This window comes from Pelodiscus sinensis, chromosome 12, assembly GCF_052426305.1.
Source record: "Pelodiscus sinensis isolate ZL-2025 chromosome 12, ASM5242630v1, whole genome shotgun sequence".
Lineage (NCBI taxonomy): Eukaryota > Metazoa > Chordata > Testudines > Trionychidae > Pelodiscus > Pelodiscus sinensis.
Genome location: NC_143063.1, coordinates 6429946 through 6454121, shown reverse-complemented (window position 1 = coordinate 6454121; position 24176 = coordinate 6429946). Strand labels below are relative to the sequence as shown.

Genomic DNA, 24176 nt, shown 5'->3' with positions numbered 1-24176 from the left:
AAGGTGCTATGGAGAGGAAGACAGATGAATTCCTTTCTCCCATCTTTTGTCTGTCTTGTCTGCATAGATTCTAAGTTATTTAGGACAGGAACTATCTCTTATCTGTTTGTGCAATGCTAAAAATAATGAGATCCAGATTAGGGATGTTAAATATCAGTTAATTGAATAGTTGAGTAACCTTATGAATTCTTATTGGTTACTTGACTATTCTAGAGTCCCTCCAGGCGGGGCCAGCAGCCAATGTATTCCAGCCCCACAGCCAAGGAGTCCCCTGCCACTCTGTGCTGTTGCCTCTGTATCTGAGGCAGCAGCGTGGGGTGCCAGGTAGAAGCTAATCCTTGAGGAGAGCCGGTTTAAAAAACAACTCCCTTCACAGATCGGCTGCCTGTTGCCTCTGATATGGTTCTAGCATGAGCCAGAATTGAGCCCGGTGATCCCTGCTTTCCTGCTTCCTAAGACACTTTAAATGCAGAGCTACAGTGTGTGGGTGTACATTAACCTATACGCTGCTTATTGATTGATCGACTACACTATTGCATCCCTAATCCATATCTCAGCCCAACCCTTTAGGCACTATTGTGTCAATACAGAAATAAAATCTTTGACCACATACATCTACTTGTCACCTGCCACTCCACACTGGAACCCATATGGGGCATCATCAGGCAACTACATACTTGATGGGCTTTCCTAAAGTCTCCATCCTGAAATAAATCATTCATGGACTCCTTCCACCTACTTATGGCCTATAAAAAACAAACAAAAAAAAACCCCCCACTCAAACTCAAAAATAAGGATGTAAAATTCTGTCTAATTGGCTAACTAGTTAAACATAGGTTACGACTAGACTGGCACGATTTTCCGGAAATGCTTTTAACGGGAAAGTTTTCCGTTAAAAGCATTTTTGGAAAAGAGCATCTAGATTGGCACGGACGCTTTTCTGTAAAAGCACTTTTTGTGGAAAAGCGTCCGTGCCAATCTAGACGCGCTTTTGTGCAAAAAAGCCCTGATCGCCATTTTAGCCATCGGGGTTTTTTTGCGCAAAACAGTACTGTGCTGTCTACACTGGCCCTCTTGCGCAAATCATTTGCGCAAGAGGGCTTTTGCCTGAACGGGAGCAGCACAGTATTTCCGCAAGAACACTGACAATCTTACATGAGATCGTCAGTGTTCTTGCAGATATTCAAGCGGCCAGTGTAGACAGCTGGCAAGTTTTTCCACAAAAGCAGCTGCTTTTGCGGAAAAACTGGCCAGTCTAGACACAGCCATAGTGTTTAACCAGTTAACCAGTCAAAAGGGGGATGGCCAGGGAGAACTGCTCCAACCTGGCTGGAGTGGCTCCCCCTCTCCCCGCTGCAGGTAGGTGCTGCTCTGGCTGGTTTGAAGCAGTCCCTGCTTGTGGGGACCATAGCCTGCCGCAGGCAGGAGCTTCTCCAGGTTAACTTTAACTGGTTAAACATTCAAATCCCTATTTAAAAGACTAGCCAGGGAGCTTAAAATCATAAAGTTGCTTAAGGCTAAAAAACACTGTCTGAATAGAGACACAGGATTTATAGTTGATTAGAACAATCTGTAACACACTAACCCTCATCTTTACCTTGAATGCTACCTTATGGGCTAACAAACTTTGCTGAACAATCTGTTCCACCACGCATTTAGCCATGGTGCTTGCTGTACCTTTCCAGACCTGAAAAAGAGCTCTCTGTGGCCCAGAAGTTTGTCTAAACAGTAGAAATTGTTCCAATAAAAGATATCTCACCTACCTTATCTCTCTTAGACCCTGGGACCAACATGGATATACTGTGTACAATAATAAATAATGTAAGGAAAGAGAAATGCATCATGTCTGAATAAGATACAATGTTATACTTAGCTAATATTTGTAGAGGCCTGTGCAGATACAAAATATGTATCTGCATCTGCACTTGTATCTGCAAAAATGAGCTATGGATATCCTCATTGATTTTCAGGGCTCTAAATATTTGTATTGCAGTAGCATGTAGACCCTGTGTACTAGGGTTGCTACGTGTCCAATTTTCAGCTGGAAAGTTCAGTCAAAAGGGGACCTGTTCAATGTCCAGGCAGCACTGCCAACTGCAAACCAAAAGTCCGGTCACCATAGTAACTGCAAGTGGCCTGTGCCACTGGAAGAGCAGCTGCTGCTGGAGGCCGGGGGATCCTGATAGCACGTGATGCTGGGAGAGCAGGGCCAGCGACTGGGCTGGCTGCCTATGATGGCCCATCCTTTCTTCTCAAACTTCCAGTGCCCCAGCTATCTCTGGCCTCATTCCAGGGACAGACAGCCCTCTCCACACTGCACTCTGACTGAACAGGCAGGCAGGCGCCACATCAGCTCCTTCTGCCCTGACTCTACAAGTGAGTCTCAAGGAGGGGGGAATGAGCAACAGGAGGGCCTGTAGTGTTTGGTTTTGAAACAATGAATAGTTGGCAACTGTACCATGTGCTCGGCCCTGTGCAAACATTTAACAAAGATGTTCCTGACCTGAAAGAGCTTACAGTCTCAGGGCATATCTGCACTATGGTCTAACCCGACAGAGGAGTAATTGTACTCAGAGAGATGCTTTAGGATCCAATGTCCCAAATACAAGTGCATGAGACAGATTTCCTCAAATTTAGGGAATTATAAAAGATGTCTCATCAAAGAGCAGTGAGGAACAATTGTGCCTGTTCATGGAAGAGAGAGGGCACTGTACCACCTACCATCCTGACACCAGATCAGGTATGGACAATAATGGACCCTCAAACAGTATGTGACCCCCATATTGGCTGAGTCATACCTGCCTCTGACAGACACCTGAAGGATCTAATGTTCGTTTTGCACTTTAGCAACTTGTGCATATTTGTCAGTCCAATAAAGTCTCACTGATTTGAATTGCTTGTTGTCCCAGTTACCCTCCTCAAACTAGTGATAAACTCACGATCCTCAGCTGCATAATCTCTTTTAAGTCCATTGGGCCCAGGTCTCTGGACCTTGACTCAGCTGCCCTGGAAATAGGGATGTCCAGTTCCCATTGGCTTGCCGACAGACTCTGAGTTAGATGCAAAATTGGCAGGCATATCTCCACTGCTGCAATGCATCATATACACAATGGACAGGCTAGGAGCATGTTAATGTTGACTGGAGTCTTCTGTGGTATGTGCTGGATATAAATGCTTGTACATCTGCTATGTATTTTGAGCATAGGTCTCCTTGTTTGTCCTGGTGTGCTGCAAAGATGTTTTATCCTCTACGGATTGTTTGCTGTAGATAAGTCTGCGGATAAATGTGACCTTTCGTCAGTGAGAAAAAGAACAGATGATGGAGTGGTCTGAGGGGAAGTCCCAGGAATGTAAACAACCAGTCTTAGAACAATTCTGGTGGCCGATAGTCCTACTGTGAATTGGGATCTTAGGAAGGGAAAAGAAGGGAAGGGAATATTTGTAGCAGGTAGAGCAGTTTGGGCTTTCAGTTGCACTTGGAGGGACCATTGCACATGAACCCTGGAGCCAGCTGGATGCGTGGGTGGGTCTGGCAGCCTGGAAATAAATCTCTTGACCAGTAGCACTGTAGTTGGCTGACACAGAGGGAGCAGGCAAGCGGGCAGCCCGTCCTCTCTGGCACCTCACTAACCTCCCTCTCTTCTGAAGAATTAGCAACCAATTTAGCGACTGTGCTCACATTAGCACAGGAGTCTCCAAACCTTTTAACCACAAGATCACTTTTTCAATTTAAGTGCAATGTAAGATCTACCTCAAACCCAAATGCCCTTGCCTGGCTTCCTTCCCCCCCCCCCCCCCCGTTCTTCTCTGGGGCCCTGCCCCTGCACCACCCCTTCTCCGAGGCCCTGCTCGCTCTGTTGCCCTTCCTCCCCGAATCTCATTCACTTTCTCCAGGCTGGGATAGGGCTGCAGGCTCTAGTCTTGGGCGTGTGGCAAATGCCCTATCCCCTAAGCCAGTGTTTCTCAAGCTTTTTTATAAAATACCCCTTTTTCAAAAAAAAATTGATAAGTACCCTCAGTACCTACAGTTTTCTCTCACTTTTTTTTACCATTGCAATGTATTTGTTTACACAACTTAATTATAGCTGGGCGGGTGATGAAATATTTGGGTGTAAAAAGTACAAAAATAATGCAAATGATGTAAAACTTAAAACAAAACTTCAGTTTTCTCCAAATTTCAGTTGTGTTGATGTACACCCCCCCGCCCAGCAGCCTTCTCTTGGGTGCCCCTGGGGGGTTGAGGGGCACCGTCCTTGGCCACTAGGCATCCTAGTATTCAAAGAATTAAATTTAAGCCTAAGAGAGAAATTAAAGTTATGAAATGCCCAGACTAGTAAAAAACTAAAAATAACCCACTTTGCAAGCAGTAAAAGTAGTAACAACTCCCCCTGCCCGGGTACCTGTTGGGTCAGGAGATGAGAGGGAAGGACAATGTGTGAGAGTGACAGAGATTTGTATTGCCGAGCTCCCTCCATCCCTTCTCTCTATGTGGAGATGGGGTACAGGATTGGGGGGAGGAGGGACACCCTGATATCAGCACCCTTCTCCCTCCCGCATCCTGCACAGCAAGCAGGAGGCTTCCAAGGGACAGCTCCAAGGCAAGAGGACAGGAACAGCATGACAGTGGGTAGAGGAGCAACCGAAGTGCCAGCACTTGAGAGCTTCCAGGCCAAACCAGTCAGGATCCCCTATCAGAGTCTCCAAGATCTACCGGGAGATCCCGATCTACTGGTTGGGGACCACTGCATTAGCAGATAACATTCATGCTTTGATGCATGCTCAGCTATCTGGCGCCCGGACGGCACAGCACAAAAGCGCATGCTTGCTTTAAGTGCAGGCGGCACCCTGTTGACATGCTCTAGCAGTTTGCTGTCTGGGGACTAGAGCACACAGCACCCCGTAGGATCAAGCCCTGCCTCTCTCGGGCTTCAGATGTCGTGGGGGGAAAAGGCTGTTCCACTTTCTAACGGATCTTCATAATGACAGACTCAGCAGAGAGGCCAAGAGTTTAAAGAGCCAAGGAAACGGAACTGTTTCCGTTGTTTCAGCTGGTCTGAACTAAGACAGGGCATGTGGAAAGCTCCCACTGCTGCTGCCCATATTTCACATGGTCTGAGGGCAGAGAGACCTGCACACAGACCATCCCAAAGGCATGAGATGAGTGGGCCTGGCTGCCTCTCTCACGCACGCCCTTGGGGAGGGGGGATTTTTCTCCATCCTGGATAAGTTTAATGATGCCGCTCTAGGTGGAAAAATACCAACCCCCCAGCTCAGCGCTGGCGCTCCGTCCATTTATATTGCACATGTCACACATGGCTAGAAACAATCCATAGGGCATTGTGAAAAATCCGAGCATGCCACCGATGCCAAGGTCAGGGTGACCTAGGTTTGCTTCTCACTAGAGCACATATGCTAAGCACTCCCATCACGGGTTTTGCTTCAATGGTGGTTTCAGATGTGGGAGCATCAGTGGAGATAGGGCCCCAGCCCTGCCAGCACTGGTGCTGGAACTAAGTGGGAGAGGTTTGGGAAGGCTTTTATATACAGTTTACAGTTGCTTCAATGGCTTGCAGCATCCCCACTATATACATTGTTCCAGCACCCCTCTCTGCCAGCGTTTTACGCTGACCTGATCTGAGCTGGGTTACCCCTGTCTTCATCTGCGCTTCCATCATGGCTGCTGCTGGCAGACCTGAACCAGTGATCGCAAGACACGCTGACAGGCCAAGTGAGGCAAGGCCACCGGCACATCAGACAGCCCTATGGCTCATGGTGATGCCAAATGTCACTGCGAAAGGAAATGAGCATCAGTTGCCTCTGGGCCACTCACTTCCCCCACTTTCCCTCACGTGACAGGCCGATGGGTTTTGCGAGTTAACTTCGGAAGAGTTCACTGTGACTCTCTTTTAACTGAGGACAGGACTGCAGGGTGGCGTAATACATTTACCCCCAATCCGGGTTCTGAGGGGGTGTATGGAAGGCAGACTAGAACTCTAGCTAATGTTTGATGGGGGTGAGGCGAGATAGTTGAAACGAACACAACCCGGGGAGAGGGTGGCAGTATCCCGATGACTAGCATCATCTCTGAATAAAATCTGCCTCTCAAAGTACCTTAGAAGGAGGTTGATTAGCAAACTGGCCTGGGACTCAGGAGACCAAAATCTGCCACTGAAGGGTTGTGTGACCTTTAGCAAATCACAGCATGTCTCTAAGCATATCCAGCTCTACAATGGCTACAGTAATGAGGGAGGCAGTGTGGCTAGCAGGAACAAGGGGTTGGCTGGGAGTCAGAGTACTGAGTTTTAATCTTAGCTCTGCTAATGACACACAATGTGGCCTTGGGTCACTCACTTGACCTCCATTTCCTCAGCTTTAATAAGGGGCAGGAAGCCTGACTTACAGAGGGTTGTGAGGTTGACACAGTTCAGACTTTGAACAGTGCAATTCCCTTTGTGGAGACATAGAAAGCACAATATGTGTGGACACAACAGAGAACATCCTGGAACAATACATTGGCACAAACCTCTATGCTGCAAGGTGGGATTGTAACACAATGGGTTCTCCCTTTCCTTCCCCGAAATTCTAAGACCAGCACCATCCCTATTCATTTTTCTGCTTGTTTTCCCCACCTCCCTCTCGTCTCTCTCCTCTCTCTTTTCTTTGCCAACAAGGGAAAGTGCAGCTTTTATACAATTATGATTAAGATTGTTGATGCATTTCCAGCTGCTAGCACAGGGCTGTTTGTAGCATGGGAGACACACAGACTAGGATCAGCAAGATCAGTTTTCAGAAAGGGGAGGGCAAATGGCGTAACCCAGTGTTAGTCATTTCCCATCAGCAATCCTTTATCATTGGCTGCCATCAGCTGAAACCAGGAATGTTTGCTTTCACCAACCACTACCATCCCAAAATCCAGAAGAGTTCTTTCCAGCCTGGCCTGAAAAATTCACATCCCAACCTGCTGTGTATTCAGCCACATCCTATTGGCAGTAAAATGTCAGAACATTTTCTTGGTTTCCTCTGGTCAGAATAACTGGAGGTCTTAGGTCTTGTGAGAGGGTTTCTAGCCAGGCCATATAGAGGGAGCTGGGGCATCGCCCCTTTCTGCCGATTGGCAAGGTTCTGGAAAGAAAAGAACAGAGAGGTAAAAAAGGAAGGAGGAAAAAACGTTTGCATTTATTTTTGCCTAGGAAGAGTGTCCATTTAGATTTGCAGATTCTATACCCTCCTTATATAGTATGTGTCACCTGCTTTCCCAGCTGCGCATTTTCTCTGTCCTGTCTAGGGCTGTCAAGTGATTTAAAAAATTAATCACGCTGTTAAACAATAAGGCGGCTTCAGCTGACCCCAGGTTCCGCATTGCGCTGTCCCTTTGAAATGCCGCCGCAGCGTTTCACAGGGAAAGCATTGCACGGAGCCTGGGGTCAGCTCAGGAGTCCTCAGCTGATTCCAGGCTCCACGTTGTGCTGCCCTTTTGAAATGCAGTGGTGGCGTTTCAAAGGGGCAGCACCATGGAAACGCCTGCGATTAACACATTAACTGTTCTCTGCATTAATCTCCAGCATTAACACGTGTTAATTGACAGCCCTAGTCCTGTTTACAACACTAAGTCCTGTTCACTTCAAATTCTGCTTTGTGCTATCTGGGCTAGCTAGGGACTGAGCAGAACTGATAAACTTGACTGGTAGGGCAGGCACTAATAAATAAATCCTTAATTAGCCAGTCGGTGGCATGTGACTACAGGCTGAGGGGTGAGTTGAGTGCTAGTGGCTGAGAGCTCTTACAATCAGGCAAGGACCACAAGAAAGTTAAGTGAATTCAGAGTCAACTGGCCTTCCTGGGTCACTTGGGACCGACACTATCTGGAGGGTTGGAAAGAATTTCTGAAAGAAGGACAATCTCACAACAGTCAAAATCTAATGGCATCACTGATGCAGGGCCACCTGCTTGCCTGTTTATGGCCACAAGAATGTAGCCTCCAAAACTGTAACTACTAGGCCTTATGGGCCTGAGGTTCTTGTGCAATCCAGCAATTTGCACCACTTAGGAAGATAACAGGGGCCAGAAAGAAGGTGCATCTCCCTAGAATTTCTCAGCCATGCAAAGTTAACACAGACCCAGATCAACTCACTCCTACACAATTCCCACCACACCACCTTGGCATAAGGAGTGCTGTTGCATTCCAGCTCTTCTCGGCCTGAGATTGGCCCCTTGGGGCTCTTCTACCAATTAGTGTAGTTTAGAGCAATGGCTCTCAAACTTTCCCCCTTTCAGGACTCTGATTTGTCTTGCATACCCCCCAGTTTCACCTCATTTTAAAAACTACTTGCTTACAAAATCAGGCAAAAATACAGAAGTGTCACAGGGCACGATTACAGATCAATTTGCTGATTTTCTCATTTTGCCATATAATTATAAAATAAACCTATTGGAGTATAAATATTTGACTTACATTTCCGTGTTTAGTATTTAGAGCAAAATAAACAAGTCATGAAAATTTAGTTTTCATTAACTTTGTTAGTGCTTTTATGTAGCTTATTTTAAAACAAGACAAATATGTACTCCCTGGAAGACCTCTGCATGCCACAGCCATGCCCTGCCCCCGGATATGCATATGCCTGGCTGAGAGCCATTCGTTTAAATCATCCCCGAGGCTGCTCTAAAAAAAAGCCAAGACTGGCTCCTGTATTTTTATCTGGGCTTTTGTGCTGAGTCCATGCTGAAGCAAGCTGCTGCATAGAAGGGGGGTTATTTGGGAGCATACATTGATTGGTAATATCTGTTTCGTTATTATCATGTGGAAGGGAGAAGACTGAGGGGACTGTGTCTAGATTAATCTAGCCAAGGACTAAAATAGACTGACTTGCTGGAGAAGACCGTACGTAAGAGGTGCATGATGGACCCTGATCACCGCTATTACTTACATGGCTATGAGAGCAGCATCGCGTGAGTAATCCAGCAAGATCTCATTCAGTCTCACTTGTCGAAGTGACTAAGGAGCAAGAAGCAAAAGTCAGTTACAAAGTCAGTCAGTCAGTGTCCACCTGCAATGCACATGGCTCTTGCTGATCTAACACCCACCATGGCCAGTGGGAGTCATTCCATTGACTTCTGAGAGTCCTGAGACCATATTGCAGGGCTGTGGTCATTGGCCAAAGACAAGAGATCTGTGTAACTCGAAACCATCCCATGGGATTCAGGATGAACCGTGAGTGTGACCCACCCTGGTTACTGGTGACCCACTAGCTGCTAGCAATGGACATTCCTAAAGTCAGCCTGGTCTACCTGCTGATCTTGTTTCCAGGCAAACATGCCACCTCCCTTAGCCTCTCAGAGGTGTTTCCTTTCAAACCCTTTGGTCCCTCCCCTTGCTTCAGCATGGACTCAGCATAAAGAGCTCTGTTCTCCACTGCAGTATGAAGGGTCCAGTTTGTCCCCAGTGATATGAATGGCAACACTTCCATGGACATCCATGGATGCAGAATTGAGCCCAGAGGACCTAAATCACTAAGGCTACATCTACATTGCAGTATTCTTGCACAAGAACTTTTTGTGGAAGAAATCTTCCACAAAAAGTTCTTGCACTAGAGTGCGTCCACACTGCCATGGATGCTCTTGCGCAAGAAAGCTCTGATGGCCATTCACAGAATGGCCATCAGAGCACTTGTGCTTTTTCCGATAGGGGTTTCTTGCACAAGAAATCCCTGTTGTCCATCCACACACACCTTTTTGTGCAAGAGCTCTTGTGCAAAAAGGCTTATTCCTTGTAGAAAGAGGAATAACTATTGCGCAAAAAGCCCTGTCTTCTGACAATCTACTGTACTTTTTCTTGTGCAAAAATGCGCTTGCAGTGTGGACGCTCCGCAAGTTTTTGCACAAAAATTCTGCAGTGTACACGTAGCCCAAGCGCCTAGTGTTGTGAAGTGCTGTATGCTATTGGCTTTGTACTGATGTTGATGGGAGAGGAGGGTACTCAGCAACCTACAAGAGCCTTTCAGCACTTTGCAGGATCAGGATCCTGGAAAAGCCTGGATGCACGAAGAGCTTTCTGAATCTTGCATTAGGTCAGAAGAATTCTCTTCACAAGAAACCGCCCTCCTCCAGCCACTGACATCGCCTAATAGCAGTGGCAGTGTCCCTACCTTCGCTTTGTTTTTATTAACCTCCTCATCAGAAATCTTCCAGGGGCAGTCCCGCCTCATTTCATTCACCACAGCCTCGTCCTTCAACCCATCGTTCAGCCTGAAGGGGGCGATCAGCTCATCAAATCTCTTGATGCTGCAAGCAAAGAGCATGATTGGACTGGAGCTCTGCCTTGACTTTTGTTGTATGGGGTGAGTGCTGCGAGGGAGTGTGAGCATGAGGGGGTGGGAACGTTTCCATTAGAAAGATGGTGAGTGTAATGTTTTGCTGTCCTCTGAGGAAAGATCCTCTGAATCACTATGGATAGGTCTCTGGAAACCTCAGCTCAATGCACAGCAGTGGGCAAAAAAGCTAACGGTGTGTTAGGAACTATTGGAAAGGGATAGTACATAAGACAGAAAATACTATACTGCCTCTCTGTAAACACTCAATAGACCCACACTTGGAATGCTGCATCGAGTTCTGGTCACCCTATATAGTGGAATTGGAACCAGTTCAGAGAAGGGCAACAAGGACGATCAAGGGAATAGATCGACTTCCACATTGGGGGAAATGTAAAAGATTAAGGTTGTTCATATGATGGAGGTCTATAAAAGCACAACTGGTATGGGAAAAGTGAATAGAGAAGTGCCATTTACACTTTCCCACAATACAGATATGAGAGATCACCCAATGAAATGAATAGGCAGCAGATTTAATACAAACAACAGAAAATACTTCTTCACACTATATACAAATTGACCTGTGGAACTCATTGCCATGGGATGTGATGATGGCCAAATGTGAAACTGAGTTAAGAAAAGTGGATAAGTTCATGGAGGACAGACAGCGATGGACCTCTTAGCCAAAATGGTCAGGGATGTAACTTCATGCTCGGGTGACCATAAGCCTCCGATTTCCAGAAGCTGGGAGGGGATAACAGGGGTGGAATCTGTTCAGAATCACCCTGTTTGGTGCACTCTCTCTGTAAGCTCTTGTACCAGCCACTGCTGGGGACAGGATGCTGGGCTAGATGGGCTATCGGTCTGACCCCCATATGTCTGTTTTTACATTATAATAATCTCAGGGAAAAGCCTTTTTCTCAAAAATCTAAATTTTTCTATTATTTTGCTGAAAAATGTCCATTTTCCATTAGGAGAACCAAAATGAAAACTGTCCACCTAGAAGGATCTTGTTAATTTCCCTATCTGCTGCAGTTTTATACTTCTGTCCATTTCAGCTCTTCCAGGATGGATTTTTTTTCTGGAAATTCCTGCTTTTTAAATATTTCATGTTTGGGGCTTTTCAACCCAATCCAAGATAATTTTTTTGAAATGTGATTTTTTTTTCCAGCCAGATAAGAGAAACTGCCCTGGAAACTTAATTTCTCTATTACAAATCAGCCTCTTTGTTGGCCATCTCAGCCAACTGAACAGGCCTATGGCGATGTTACCTTGATGGTATCTGTTCATCCTTCTATGTCCTCTAGTCATCCTTTTTTCCACATCTAGTGATCTGGGCCAAACCAAGGCCATGGCACATTGTCTGAGCAGCACCGAATAGTCTTGACCTTCCTCTCTGTGCTGTGAATGGTCCAGTCCTAACACCCCAACAATATGTCAGGTGCCCCCCAAATCACAAGATTTGAATAAAATCATGTTGGGCTCTTTTAATTTGGTTTCTGGCACATGAGCCTTTAGGGGGGCATGTTTTCAGACTTATCTCGATCTGCAGGGGGGCTGGAAATTTACTTCTTTATATATAATACCATGCGGCTTGTTCTGAAATTGTGATAGTTGAGAGCACTGATTTTCTTTGGCTAAAGACAAAACATAAGTGTACAGGTCTGGCATCATTCCTCTGCATGAAATTAACTTAAAATGTAGAAAATGATTGGGTTACAAGTGTAATTTCCTTTTTCTCTCTCCCAAACTTTCATATTCCACATCTGGTAGACTCTGAGCCTCTAACCAAAGCATGAGATGAACTGGGGACAAGAATAACTCTCACTTGATATAGTGATAGACGCACGCACATACACATTATGTCTAGAAAATTAAATAAGCAAAGACAAAAAGTATAGAAATAACATACTGTTCAGGGCGTGGTTGCTGGTTAATGTCGGGAAGGACATGCACCTCATGGAACCCAAGGCGGAACTTGTTCAACAGAGAGACAATCCTGTAAGACAGAAAAAGGGGGATTTTTTTTTAAATCTATTCATTTTTTTCCTACTCAATATTTTACTGACCATCCTAGAAACACTCTCAGGTGATCTGAACACGTAAGAGTCAGGAGAAACAGTGCCGCCTAATGGCAAGAGCAACTTCTAAGATATAGGAGACCTGGGTTCTGCCACTAGCCTGCTGAGTAACCATTGGCAAGTAAATATGCCTCTTTGTGCCTCAGTTTCCCCATCTGTAAAATAGGGATATTGTTACTGATCTCTTGTGAGGTGTGCGTTGAATGGTACATAAGAAGAGTATTATTGTGAATAAAATAACTATTGGCTAATCAAGGCCTACAAACACAAGTCTAGTTTTCACTCTTCTGAGGGCTCCACTGAAGTCCACTCAAGGTGGCAAGAACTTAGCCAGGTAGTAAGTGTTGGCACGGTCATACTCAAGGTGAAAAGTCAGAACCAGGAGGTGGCAGGGGGAGCTTTCAAGGTGTGGCAAATTTATCTTTTTCTGATCCACCAAGAATTTAGCAATATCAGCCAACTATATTATCCTACAGTATGGTAGTGCAGAGTGGCAGTTGATTACTTTCCCAATTATTGCTGACAATTCTTTCTGTGTTCAGCTCCTGTAATTTCACGAGCCATCTAGTTCAGGCCTCTTACAAGTGGGAATTATATTTGCATGGTCCTCAGTGTGTGGTTTGGTTTGATTTTTTAAAATCATAAATTCTCAGCTCTCATTTCCTCTTAATACATTTGTCTGTAAGCAATGTCATTTTAAAATAAACAGACAGACAAACTAATGGGGCCCATCCTCTGACAATGTAAATCACCACAGTTACGTTCATTGGAGTGGAATTATGTGGTTTTACACGTGCTGAGGACCAGGACCAGGACTAACGTTTTAAATGATCAAAACCAAAACAAGAACTTCTGAAATTTCTACAACAAAGCGTGTGGGGCAAGGAGCAACCAACATTCCAGACTTAACTCCCCAAAGGGTGCTGCACATCTGTGAAATAGTCCAGCCTATGGGCTAGGTGACAGGTCACTGGTGGTGGGCTCTTTTTATACTGTGCATTTACATTTCTAGGAATCCGCAGAGACGAGCTACCATTTAGTTATTGTAATTAATCAAAAATATACGCTATTCCACCAGAATACACCGCACTGATACAAGGCCCTGTGGGATTAGTGGCAGCTCATGGTCTGACAAGCTGATATGATCAATGCTCAGCGATGACTCACGCCTTCCTCTCTTCATCCATCCTCTGGATCTGCCCACCAACAAACACCCGGGTTTTGCACTTTCCCCACCGCTTCTTGCGACTGAGGAGGTAGGGAATCAGGAGCGTCAGACCTGCCACAGAGAAGAACATTAGGATGGGTGCGAACAGCTGCTTCACATTGTGAATCCAAGATGGAGAAGACCCTGTGGGCTTGCCAGCCCATCCTCCTGTCAGTGCGTCCCGGGACGTATTCTCTAGTGTGCTGCTCGGTCTACTATTAAATGTCCTCAGCTGAAATCCCATATCCCATTGCCAGATGTCTGAGTTGCAAGTAGTCCCGGAAAAGGAGAAACACATCCCCTTGCCTAAATGAATGAGTTTTCCTTGGTGTCCATTTGAATCCTTCTCCCTCCTCACTTTCTTCCTGCACCAGGCCCCGCAAGCACCAAGCCAAAACGAGAGGAAGGCTGATCCAGTGATTCGGGTACTCGCCTGGTCTCAGGACATCTCTACTCCACCAAACACGTCCTCTATGGCTTTGGGCAACGCAGTCTTTCTGTGCCTCAACTCTGTGTCTGTGCATTGCCCGACTCCAGTTACATTGCAGTCTGGCTTCCTTTATCCGAAATTCCAAACCCGGCCCCAGAGGCACTGCCTCAGCGCTGCTGGCTCAGCAGCAAATGAGCTTGAACAGAAAGCTTTTTGTTCGGTGTTTGTCCAGCACCTAGCACAGTGGGGCCCAGGTGCTACAGTGATACAAATAAACTATAATACTTTAGTGACTCATTTCTGATTCATTCCACAGCTGCCCCTCACACCTTCCTGCACTCGCTGTTTCCCTCTGTTCTGATCCCCTCATGCCTCTACCTTCTCTTGTCTTTCCAATTAGCTGATCCCTTGGGGGGAAATCATGGAGCAAATACGTCATGTACCGCCATCACATTGATTGCTCCACACATTGATTGTATTTCTTTCCCCTATCCCTTGCCTGTAGGGTCTACTTAGATTGTAACTCCTCTGGACCGAGACAGCCTAGAGCTTTACTGGGGGTGCTGAGAGTGCTTGAACGCAACTGGAAACCCTAAATGGAAACCACTCCAAGCCAGGGGTAGCTGCAGCCCCCACCCCTCACACTCCTAGTTCCAGCACCTGTGCAGCTTCATATTTGTACTGTGCCTTGCACAATGGAACCTCAATCTCGGTTGGTCCCAAGACACTACCATAACAAACATGATTAACAAAAGCAAGTCTCGGTAGCCAGTGCTGCTCTCAAATACTGAAAAGGAAACCTGGGGATCAAAAGGGTTAGGAGGTTTGCAACTAACTTTTCTGCTCAGAACTAGTCTGTTAAAAGCCCCCTGCTATGCTAACATCAGCCCTGGCAGAAAAGGCAGGGCAGCAGGAGACAGTTGGCTAAGAGCGTTTGAATGAGATTTGCAAAGCTGTCTAGCAGAGTAGGGCACCCAAATCTCATCGGTACCTAACTCCCTTAGTCACCTTTGAGAATCTCAGTCTGTATGTCCTCAGCAGGCCATGCTGGCCAAGCACTGGGGAAGCCTTTGGCAATCAGTTTCATTCATGAGCTGAACAGGGCCAAGGGTGGGGGTGGGGAGGACGTGGGTATGTATAGAAATAACAATATAAAAATCCCAAAGCTATAGCAGACTGAGTGTGTTTAGTAAGGCCCAAGGTCACCTCCATCATCAAAGAGCCAGTAGATGTCAATGGTCTTCTTGCCCTGTTCAGTCTGGAAGATGGTGCTTGCTTGCTGTTCTGCTCTCAGGGCATCAGGATCCACTAGAAAGGGGGAAAGAACCGGCAGCATGAGATACGGGTCCTAGAATGCGACATGTGCTGTCCTTCCACCTCTCTGCAGCAGGTGGCAAGACCTTCCTAGTCCCTGCATACTGCAGCAAAATGCTGTCTACAAGCCATCCCCTGTGAATGGATGAGTCAGCAAATCTTAGGAGCTGAACCTTGTTTCTGTGTTTGGCTGGGCAAAACCCTGAATCCCAAACGCTGCTGACTCAACTGCTGTGACCAGTATCTTTGTTTACAATGGAACAAACCCAGTTCCCAGATTTGGATATCACCAAACTTCAAGAAAGTTCAGAACTGGACTTTGCAGCCAGGGTCCCTCTGTAACTACTAGCCAAAAATCATTCAGCTACTTGGCCTCGACATAATAGAACATCATTAATTTTCACTCCAGGTTGGAGGATGAGCATTTCATATTACAGAGATGAATGTGGTTAGAACTAACATGTGCCTGTCACAGTGGGTACCACTCCATTTGCTCCATTCTCTTTGGGGTCTTCTGATAGGTCAAAAACTGGGTTAACTGCAAAAGAGATGTCAAGAAGAATAAAGGTAATGGAGACATGAAAGATAAAACAATGAAAGTTTCTTGTCACTTAGAAAACTATTATGGCTAAATCGAATGGACATTTAATTTGTGTTAATTTTAATAACATCATGAATAGAAAGTGCAAACGCTAGTTTAGACATTCTTACATATAGATGCAGCATTAAAGTCTGCTGCATGTGTAACCACCATGGCTGGATTTGAACGTAAGACCTCTGGAGCTTAGTGTAGGAGCCTCTAGGCTTGAGCTATAAAGCCAGCTGGCTAGCAGCTTAGGTTGTAGAACTCACTTGTTCTTATCTCTCGCTGTCAGTGGTCTAAATGTCCCTACATGGGAGAGTGAACCACACCTACTAGGTGTGTGGTTACACATGCATCATAGTTTAAGGGGAAATTAACTTCTTTTGCTGATTTCTTGTGCAGAAAAGGCATCACTTAAAAGTTCCATTTAAGCCCTATACTGAAAACATAAATGGTCTATAAATTTCAAGCCAGCCTTTTGCACAGGAGTTAATTTTCATCCATAGCCAGCCTTCACAGACCCTAACAAAGATTTAAAGCGTGTTAAAAAGCAGAAGTTAATTGACCTTAGAAAGACAAAGTCAGTTTCTGTCTGCCCCAGGAACTCCTATGCACCTTGGGCAGAACAACTCGGTTATTTTAGAGATGTGCCTGTAATAGGACTGCTGATCACAAGGTGCAGACATCGTCTGAGTGAGTCTTAAGTAGTGCCTCGACTTTGTGCGAGCCCCCTGCATGGGAGTGAATGGTTATCCTGTGAGGAATTTGCTGACAATTTGTCCTATAGCCTTTCATCACTCTTTGTGGGTGCAGTGATAAATTAAAGGAGAACCAAGCAGTCAGGCTGATCTTAGATCAGGGCTACTCAACATGCTGCCCCGCGGGCCACATCCAGCCCACGGCCCGTTTGTTCACAGCCTGCGGTGCAGTTTGGGTTTACGCAGGGCTCAACACGTGGCCCGCGGGTGGGATCCTTTGAACGCGGCCTCCACTGGGAACACGCTCCGAGCATTGCCCGGTGCTTTCTGGGAAGCTCTAAGGACGGGGGAAGAGGGGAACGTGTGCCGAGTGTTGAGGACTGGCTGCCCCTTCTGCCCAAGGCTCCGCCCCTTCCGGGAGCATGAAGCAGGCGTGGTTGTAATAGACACTTACTGTGAGCCTGCATCATCCTGGAAACATTCAGCCCTTCCTTCGTTCTCATTAAGCACACTCCATACTTGAAGTCGAATGCGTCACTGGAACGAGACACAAAACAGGGACCTAGCACTGACGTTCTTTGCTTTTCTCAGGACTATGGGACCGGCCCAGACATTGGTCACTCTTGGAGACAAGACAGCTAATGAACCTGAGCGCCCAGCCTTTCCAGTGAGGAATGCCTCTACGAGCTAACTACAAATGGCATTAGTGTGACCTCCATAACTGATGTGACAACAGAGGAAATCCTGCCCCCAGCACAAATCCTAGGTGGCCAAGTACACCCTGAGGAGACCCAGAGATAGCCAGGAGTGCTGAAGCATTCCCACCCCAGCACAGAGCAGTGAGGAAAGACTCCGGTCTCAGAGTTTCCCTGTGGTGGAGGTGGTGCTCAGAGACCATTCAGTGCTTACAGTGAATACGAGACCTCTGCTTTATTCTGTGTCCAGTTCCAACTGGTTGTGTCTAACAAGAGCTTTCTAGTGTTCCACCCAGACTCTATCTGGGAAGCTCAATGCTTAACAGCACAGCCCCCAAAACCACAGTGGATGTGTTTCCCATCCACTCTGGAGAAGGGGCACAGAGAGATTGAGGCCACGTCTATTCTTACGTGCCAAAGATCAATCTTCTGGCGTTTGATTTAGCGGGTTTAATTAAGACCTTCTCTATAAAATCCTACTCCGTTGCCTGCTCATGGCATGAAGGTGACCCTGGGCTCTCGAATGGTTTTGCGTATGGTCCTGGCAGCCGACTGTGTGTCCACTGTCCAAGGATCAACCTAGCAAAGTGCAGAGAGGTTTGTTACCAGAAAGTTGGCCACCAGGCGACGATTTGGCCACAGCAACTATGAACAAAATAATACAGGATGACATTCCGTCTTTTGCAGTTCCTCCTTGCTTCTGCAGTGACAGTAATAGTGCTGGAGTGATGGATATGGAGGCAGAGGATGCCACGAATCTGGCAGTACTGAGAGATTGTCCATTTGTGTTAATGTATATGTTGGCACACTTAATGTGCGATCCTTCTCAAGCAATGAGCAGGTCGATATATTGCTGGAAGAGCTGCATCGTATTCGCATTGACATTCTTGCCATAACTGAAACCAGAAGAAAAAAGGAAGTCGTGGCAAAATGGAAAGATGGATCATAAATTCTTCTGGGAGCAGCAGAAGGAAAAGTCGGGGGAGCTGGATTTATTGTGCACCCAAAAGTGGCAGAAAACATAATTTCATGGATAATCTTATCATCTTGTATTGGAATGCTCACAATGAATGTAGGTAAATGGGCCACCATGAAAATAATTGTAGCCTACACACTGACATCCACTGTGGAAGACAAAGAAGTGGAAAGGTCCTATGAAGAACTTCATAGGATTCTTCAGACTAAAACAACATACATGTTGGTGCTTGGCGACTTCAGTGCTATAGGGGAAAATTGAGAAAACTACATCGAACAATATGGCTCAGGTATGAGAAATGAAAGAGGTCCAAGACCGGCTGACTACACAGAAGCCTCAAGTCTACATATCATGAACACTTTCTTCAAGAAGAGGGTTGGAAGGCGATGGACTTGGCGAGCACCGAATGACATAATAAGAAATGAAATCGATTATGTCTTGGTGGACAAGAGGCAACTGGTTACAGATGTAACCGTCATTTCAGAATTGGTCATCTGTGTACAGTCAGACCATCGACTGGTTAGAGTGAGTCAAAATAAACATACGGGCAGAAAGGATAAAGGCGAGAATTAGGCACTGCATGCGGATACAACAGTTCCGCTCAATCTGTTTAAGTATGCTGTCGACTCTGAGTCACAGGAAATGGATGAAATCAAAGATATTGATTCCAACTACTATCACTTTTTAGCGAAGTTTGACAAATGTAAAACTGCTGCAATTATGAAGAAGCCTAAGGAGTCCAGAAACCTTCTTACCCAGCAACCGCTTGATCTTCTTGCTAAACAGAGAGAGATGGCAGCCAAGTGTGATACTGGCCTGGAGTATAAACTTGTCTGTAAAAAGTCGAGGAGAAAGATGATAGATTATGAGCAATATTGCCTTGCAGAACAGTAAAAGGCAGTTGAAGAGAAGAGAAGTTTGCGAAGAGCTCGGCGTGAAATCCAGCTAAGCCAACCTCTTCCAAGCGCATTTGTTGATGAAAATGGTAAAAGAATGACAAACAGACGTGAAATGGAACAAATGTGTTGGCGCTTTTATAGTGAACTATTTTTGTCAACAACAGCAATGGAGCCATTGTACCTGGGCTCCGCCACTCCCAAACCTGATGTGCTCCATGAAGAAGTGGCAGCAGCCCTTCAGAAGATGAAATTGGGAAGAGCAGCAGGTTTAGACCAAGTACATGAAGAAGAACTTTGTGCGGGAGGTGATACACTCTTAAAAGTACTTAGTGAGAGATTCTCAAGATACATCAAAGAGGGGAGAACTCCAAAAGATTGGAAGAGATCGCGACCTTTTCTCCTGCTGAAAAAAGGTGACCAAGAAGACATTCGCAACTATCGACCCATCTGCCTGCTGCTTTTTCATCTTTACAAGGTCTTTATGAGAATGATCTATGCCCATATTGAGGGTGTCCTTGAGGCCTGACCATCCACACTGGAAAAACGAAGTGGATGAAAAACGTATATCATACAGCAGGATGGACAGCCTGTCGAGTTAGTGGATCAATATGTATATCTTGGACAAGCATTGCAGATGGACAATGAGTTGGGCCCGGAATTGGGAGGAGGAGGTCGAGCTGGATTGCCTTCAGGAGCCTGTGTAGTGCTTTTGTTGATCTCAAACTTTCCACCACCACAAAAGCCCATCTCTTTAACACCAGTAGCCTGCTGGTAATGCAGTATGGTTGTGAAATCTGGAACACCACATGTATAGAAGAATTAAAGATGCAAATCACCCAAAGAGCAATGGAAAGACGAATGGTGGGTTTAAACAGGCTACAGCATATTACGATCGACGATTTGCGTGCAAGAAGTGGTGTCAACAATATCATCCAAGTTACGTGTGATCAGAAGAGGAAATGGGCTGGCCATGTAACAAGACAGAAACAACAGACTGACAGTGCGCGTTTACTCCATTGGATCCATGAGACGTAAAAAGAACAAGAAAAAGGCCTCCAGCACATTGGGTGAATCCTTTTATGGAAGATTTATGGAGCAACATGGATGAGAACTGCACAAAACAGGGCGTGGAAAAGTTGCGATCTGCATCGGTGGCGGGACTATCCACATTGATGAAATCATGGATCTGCCAAGTATTCCAAGTAAGTTAAGACCTACTAAATCGAACGCTGAGGGTGCCTCTGTTCAGTGCCTGTACTCCTCGCAGTTGCAAGGAGTAAGGGAAGCCAATGGGAGCGTTTGCTCCTGTCGACCTTCCACTGTGAAGATGGTGCTAAACTTCGCAGTGGATTCATGAAGTTGGATAGCCATGAAAGTGGGCTGGGACCTTAATCCTTCCTGAGTGTCGCCAAGTTCGCCCAGAATGCCCTACTGCTTAACTGGGAGCAAGCAAAGCAGGCAACACTCCTATCAACCAGCCTCCCAACTTACTGCAGGATTCCCGTGTACTCCTCCACAGTCCTGGGGTGCGCTCTCTGCCAGTTCTTTTTGTAGCCCATCACCAGGATGTTAGGTTTCATCTTCCCAAGGCCGGATGCCTGTGTTAAGAGGTTTTTTCAGTGTTAGCAGGACTCTCTGCAGGTTCCTGCCATACGCACGTGCATTTAGCTTATCCGAATGTCTCATCACATGCACAGAAACAATGAGCTGCTGAACAGCGACCTCTCGGCCCAGTTCTGAGCAAGGAGTGGTGTGTAAACTGCATCATGCCAGGGACGTCACCCCTCTGAATCTTAGCTCCTGCTCCCAGCTCCAGGGGGCTGGCGGTAATACGCCAATGGAATAGATCAATAGCAAGTGATCACATTGGCCAGGGTTGTAGCCGCTCATTCCCCATTCACCTGTTCCAGGGCTGCAGTAAAAGAGAGCAAAGCCCAAGGCCTTTGAAGGGGAACTGGGAGAGTCCTCACACCCCTTCCTCCCTTGGGGTATGTCTACACTAGCTCATTAATTCGAGCTAGGTAGGCAAACGAGGCGACCGGAGTTGCAAATGAAGCCCAGGATTTAAATATCCCGGGCTTTATTTGCGTGTTCCCGTCCGGTCGCCATTTTGAAATTTCACTAGCCCGAACTCACTGCCGCATGGCTACACGCGGTGAAGTGTTAATTCGAAATAAGTCCTTAGTTCAAATTAACGGTTACTCCTCGTGGAATGTTACTCCTCCTGTAGCCACACGGCAGAGAGTTCGGGCTAGTGAAATTTCAAAATGGCGACTGGACGGGAACATGCAAATAAAGCCCGGGATATTTAAATACCGGGCTTCATTTGCAACTCCGGTCGCCTCACTTGCCTACCTAGCTCGAATTAATGAGCTAGTGTAGACATACTCTTGGAGGGGCATGTGCACAATCCCTCCCTTAACAATTAACACTGGCCTCAGCAACACTGGACTGCTGCTCAGTGGAAAGGCTGAAGGCCCCTTATAAGCAGCATAAGTGAATTGTGTGACACAGGAGTCACTGCAGGGGACTGCGGCTCCTTCATGACTCGGTAGCCAATGTAGGACTGTACCTGCATAAGCATTTGGACTCCACTTCTCAGGTCATCAGCTACCACATCCGTATAGAAAGCTTTAATCTTTCTTTTGGTCAGCCACTTCATATGGCCATTGGAGGTGAGCCTGGATTCTGACATCTTCTGCTTGCACGGCCCCTGGGATTGCGTGGGAGGAAAGGTTGCAAGAGCAGTTTTAAAGCTCAGCCTCTTCGCAATGCACAAAGTACTTCAAGCCGGTGGTTTGAAGTTCATCCCCCATACGTTAATGTGCTTTATTTTGCACCAAGCAGCTCAATTTCCAACAGTCTCCTGAATCATATCTGAGATTAATCACTGGGTACGTGGGATGACAGAAGCACAGCCCGGCCAATGGTTCATTTAGCCCAGCATCCTGCCTTCTGGTAATGGCTGGTGCCAGGTGCTTCAGAGGGAATGTACTTCTGCCCAAATCTCCCTGATACCGATGAAGGACCTGGTAAAAATACAGGACCTGATAAAAACCGTGAGAGGCTTTCATGATTTAGTCTGGAATGCAGCTTCGTTGGCTGCTTTTAAAGATGGACTTTATGAACATAGACTCATATTCATGTATTGATCCATCTTTGAAAACCATAGCCTTAGTGGTTTGCCCAAGGTCATGCACAGCCAGAACTGACCACAGATCCCCATCTGCCAGTAATACAATGTACCGATTACGTTCTCATTGATCAGGCTCTGTGTGTGCAACTGTCAGTCTACTACACCTAAGGCAAAAATGCATACATCAACATCAGCCATCTGATCAGAAGGAACGGACTCCCAGGAACGGAATGTTATGCTATGATCAATGTCCCCTTTCAAAAACAATGGCTGATTTTCATCTGACAATGCTGTCACTGTATTGCTTAATTAACCCACATATGACTACTTCTGGGTCATTTAATAGGGCCTAAACGATTTTTTAAATCACAGCCAGAATCTGGCTTGTCTATTTACTTCTGCGTCTCCTATATGAAGACACCTGCCTTCTCCAGGAACGGGGACTGAAACACAATCTGCGATTGCAGAATGGACTTCCCACTATGGAATACCTCGTCAATCAAGGTCCCAAACCATCGTATCCCAGTGACACCTCTGCCATCCACCCCGCACCACCTGAACCAATCCATTGGATTACTGGTTTAGTTTATCATCATCAGGTTGGTATAATCTGTCAAAGAGACAGGTCTTTGTCTTATCCCTACGGTGTTCTGACTCTGGATTACTCTGATTTCCTTAGGAAGTCAAGAATAGTTTGTGTCCAGGTCTCATGCAATATGCCGACAGCTTGGCAAGCTGCACTGTGACAGAAGGGTGTGACATTGCTGGTTCATTTTGCCATGGTGGCAGAACTTTGCAGGTTAGCAGTGAACATGCTAGTGCCTCCAAAGTCACGGCACCAAATCCTGAAATTCTCACTCAGGGAAACTTAAATTGAACCAATTCCTTGGCCACTAATGAGGTTTGAACCCAGGACTTTATGAGCGGAAAACTAAGTCTCCACCACTTGAACTAAGCTTCTGCTCTGGAGGCCACAGCAGAGCTGTTGTCCTAGCTACCAGAGGGGAAACAAAGCCCCAGAGTTTGCGCTGGGTACATAAGGCCGGGAAGAGCAAGCCCCATGCGTTTAACAATACTGGATATTGTTCTTCAGGGCCCTGCCTATTGGTCACCCAGCTCGCTCCTCTTGTGCCTGTCAGAGCAGGCAGATGCCCAGATCAGGGTTGGTGCAGACCCCACCTTGCACTGCTGACAGTGTCTCCTATGGAGGTATCAGAGAGCAGAGGAACCACTAGTACTTACTATCAGCACGTTTCCACAAATCATCAAGCTGAGGTTTTTGGTGAACGTGCCCACAAAATCCACCAGGGCTGGGCGGAAGTTGGGGGGGCCTGTTAAGACCAGGCATTGGGGCCTACAGAGAAGAAGAAAAGACGGCTGGTAACTTAGGGTACGTCTACACAGATATTTTGAAATAGTGTCGAGATACTGTCAAGCTGGAGGACTTCTTACTCCGACTCCTGTAACCCTCATTGTACGAGGAGTAAGGGAAGTCCGAGGAAGAGTGCCCTGTTTTGAAATAAGTGCTGTGTAGACACCCCCAATTTCAAAATAGCTATGCAATTGACATAGCTCAATTTGCGCAGCTTATTTCGAGTTAAGCCCCGCTGTGTAGACATACCCTTAGAGTAAGTGGCTGCTGAGATCTTCTGTCAGGAATTTGATCACCGCCCCCCTGCCTGCTAATGGTGCCCACCCAACCAGAGCAGTATCTTTTGGATGGGACACAGAACTTTGCAGCTTGGATCAAAACTATCTGATCCACCAGGATGTACACAGCTGAGCTGGGGAACTCGGGCCAGCAGGCTTCCTTGCAAGAACTTCCTGTGTCTAGCTGGACTGAAAAGACCATG

At 46.3% G+C, this 24176-nt stretch overlaps 1 protein-coding gene across 1 annotated transcript in view; it reads right to left on the bottom strand.

The window, feature by feature from the left end:
* Positions 1-6333: 6333 nt before the first annotated feature.
* Positions 6334-24176, bottom strand: part of SLC12A3 (solute carrier family 12 member 3) — a 38822-nt gene continuing 20979 nt past the window's right edge. Inside the window, exons 16-26 of the mRNA XM_006114730.5 lie at positions 23566-23677; positions 21760-21900; positions 20679-20785; positions 17072-17154; positions 15797-15874; positions 15229-15330; positions 13553-13664; positions 12217-12303; positions 10143-10278; positions 8925-8992; positions 6334-7122 (exon numbers count right to left, since the gene is read on the bottom strand). Coding sequence (XP_006114792.3) covers positions 6981-7122; positions 8925-8992; positions 10143-10278; positions 12217-12303; positions 13553-13664; positions 15229-15330; positions 15797-15874; positions 17072-17154; positions 20679-20785; positions 21760-21900; positions 23566-23677 — 1168 coding nt within the window. The 3' untranslated portion in view covers positions 6334-6980. The remainder of the gene's footprint in view (positions 7123-8924; positions 8993-10142; positions 10279-12216; positions 12304-13552; positions 13665-15228; positions 15331-15796; positions 15875-17071; positions 17155-20678; positions 20786-21759; positions 21901-23565; positions 23678-24176) is intronic.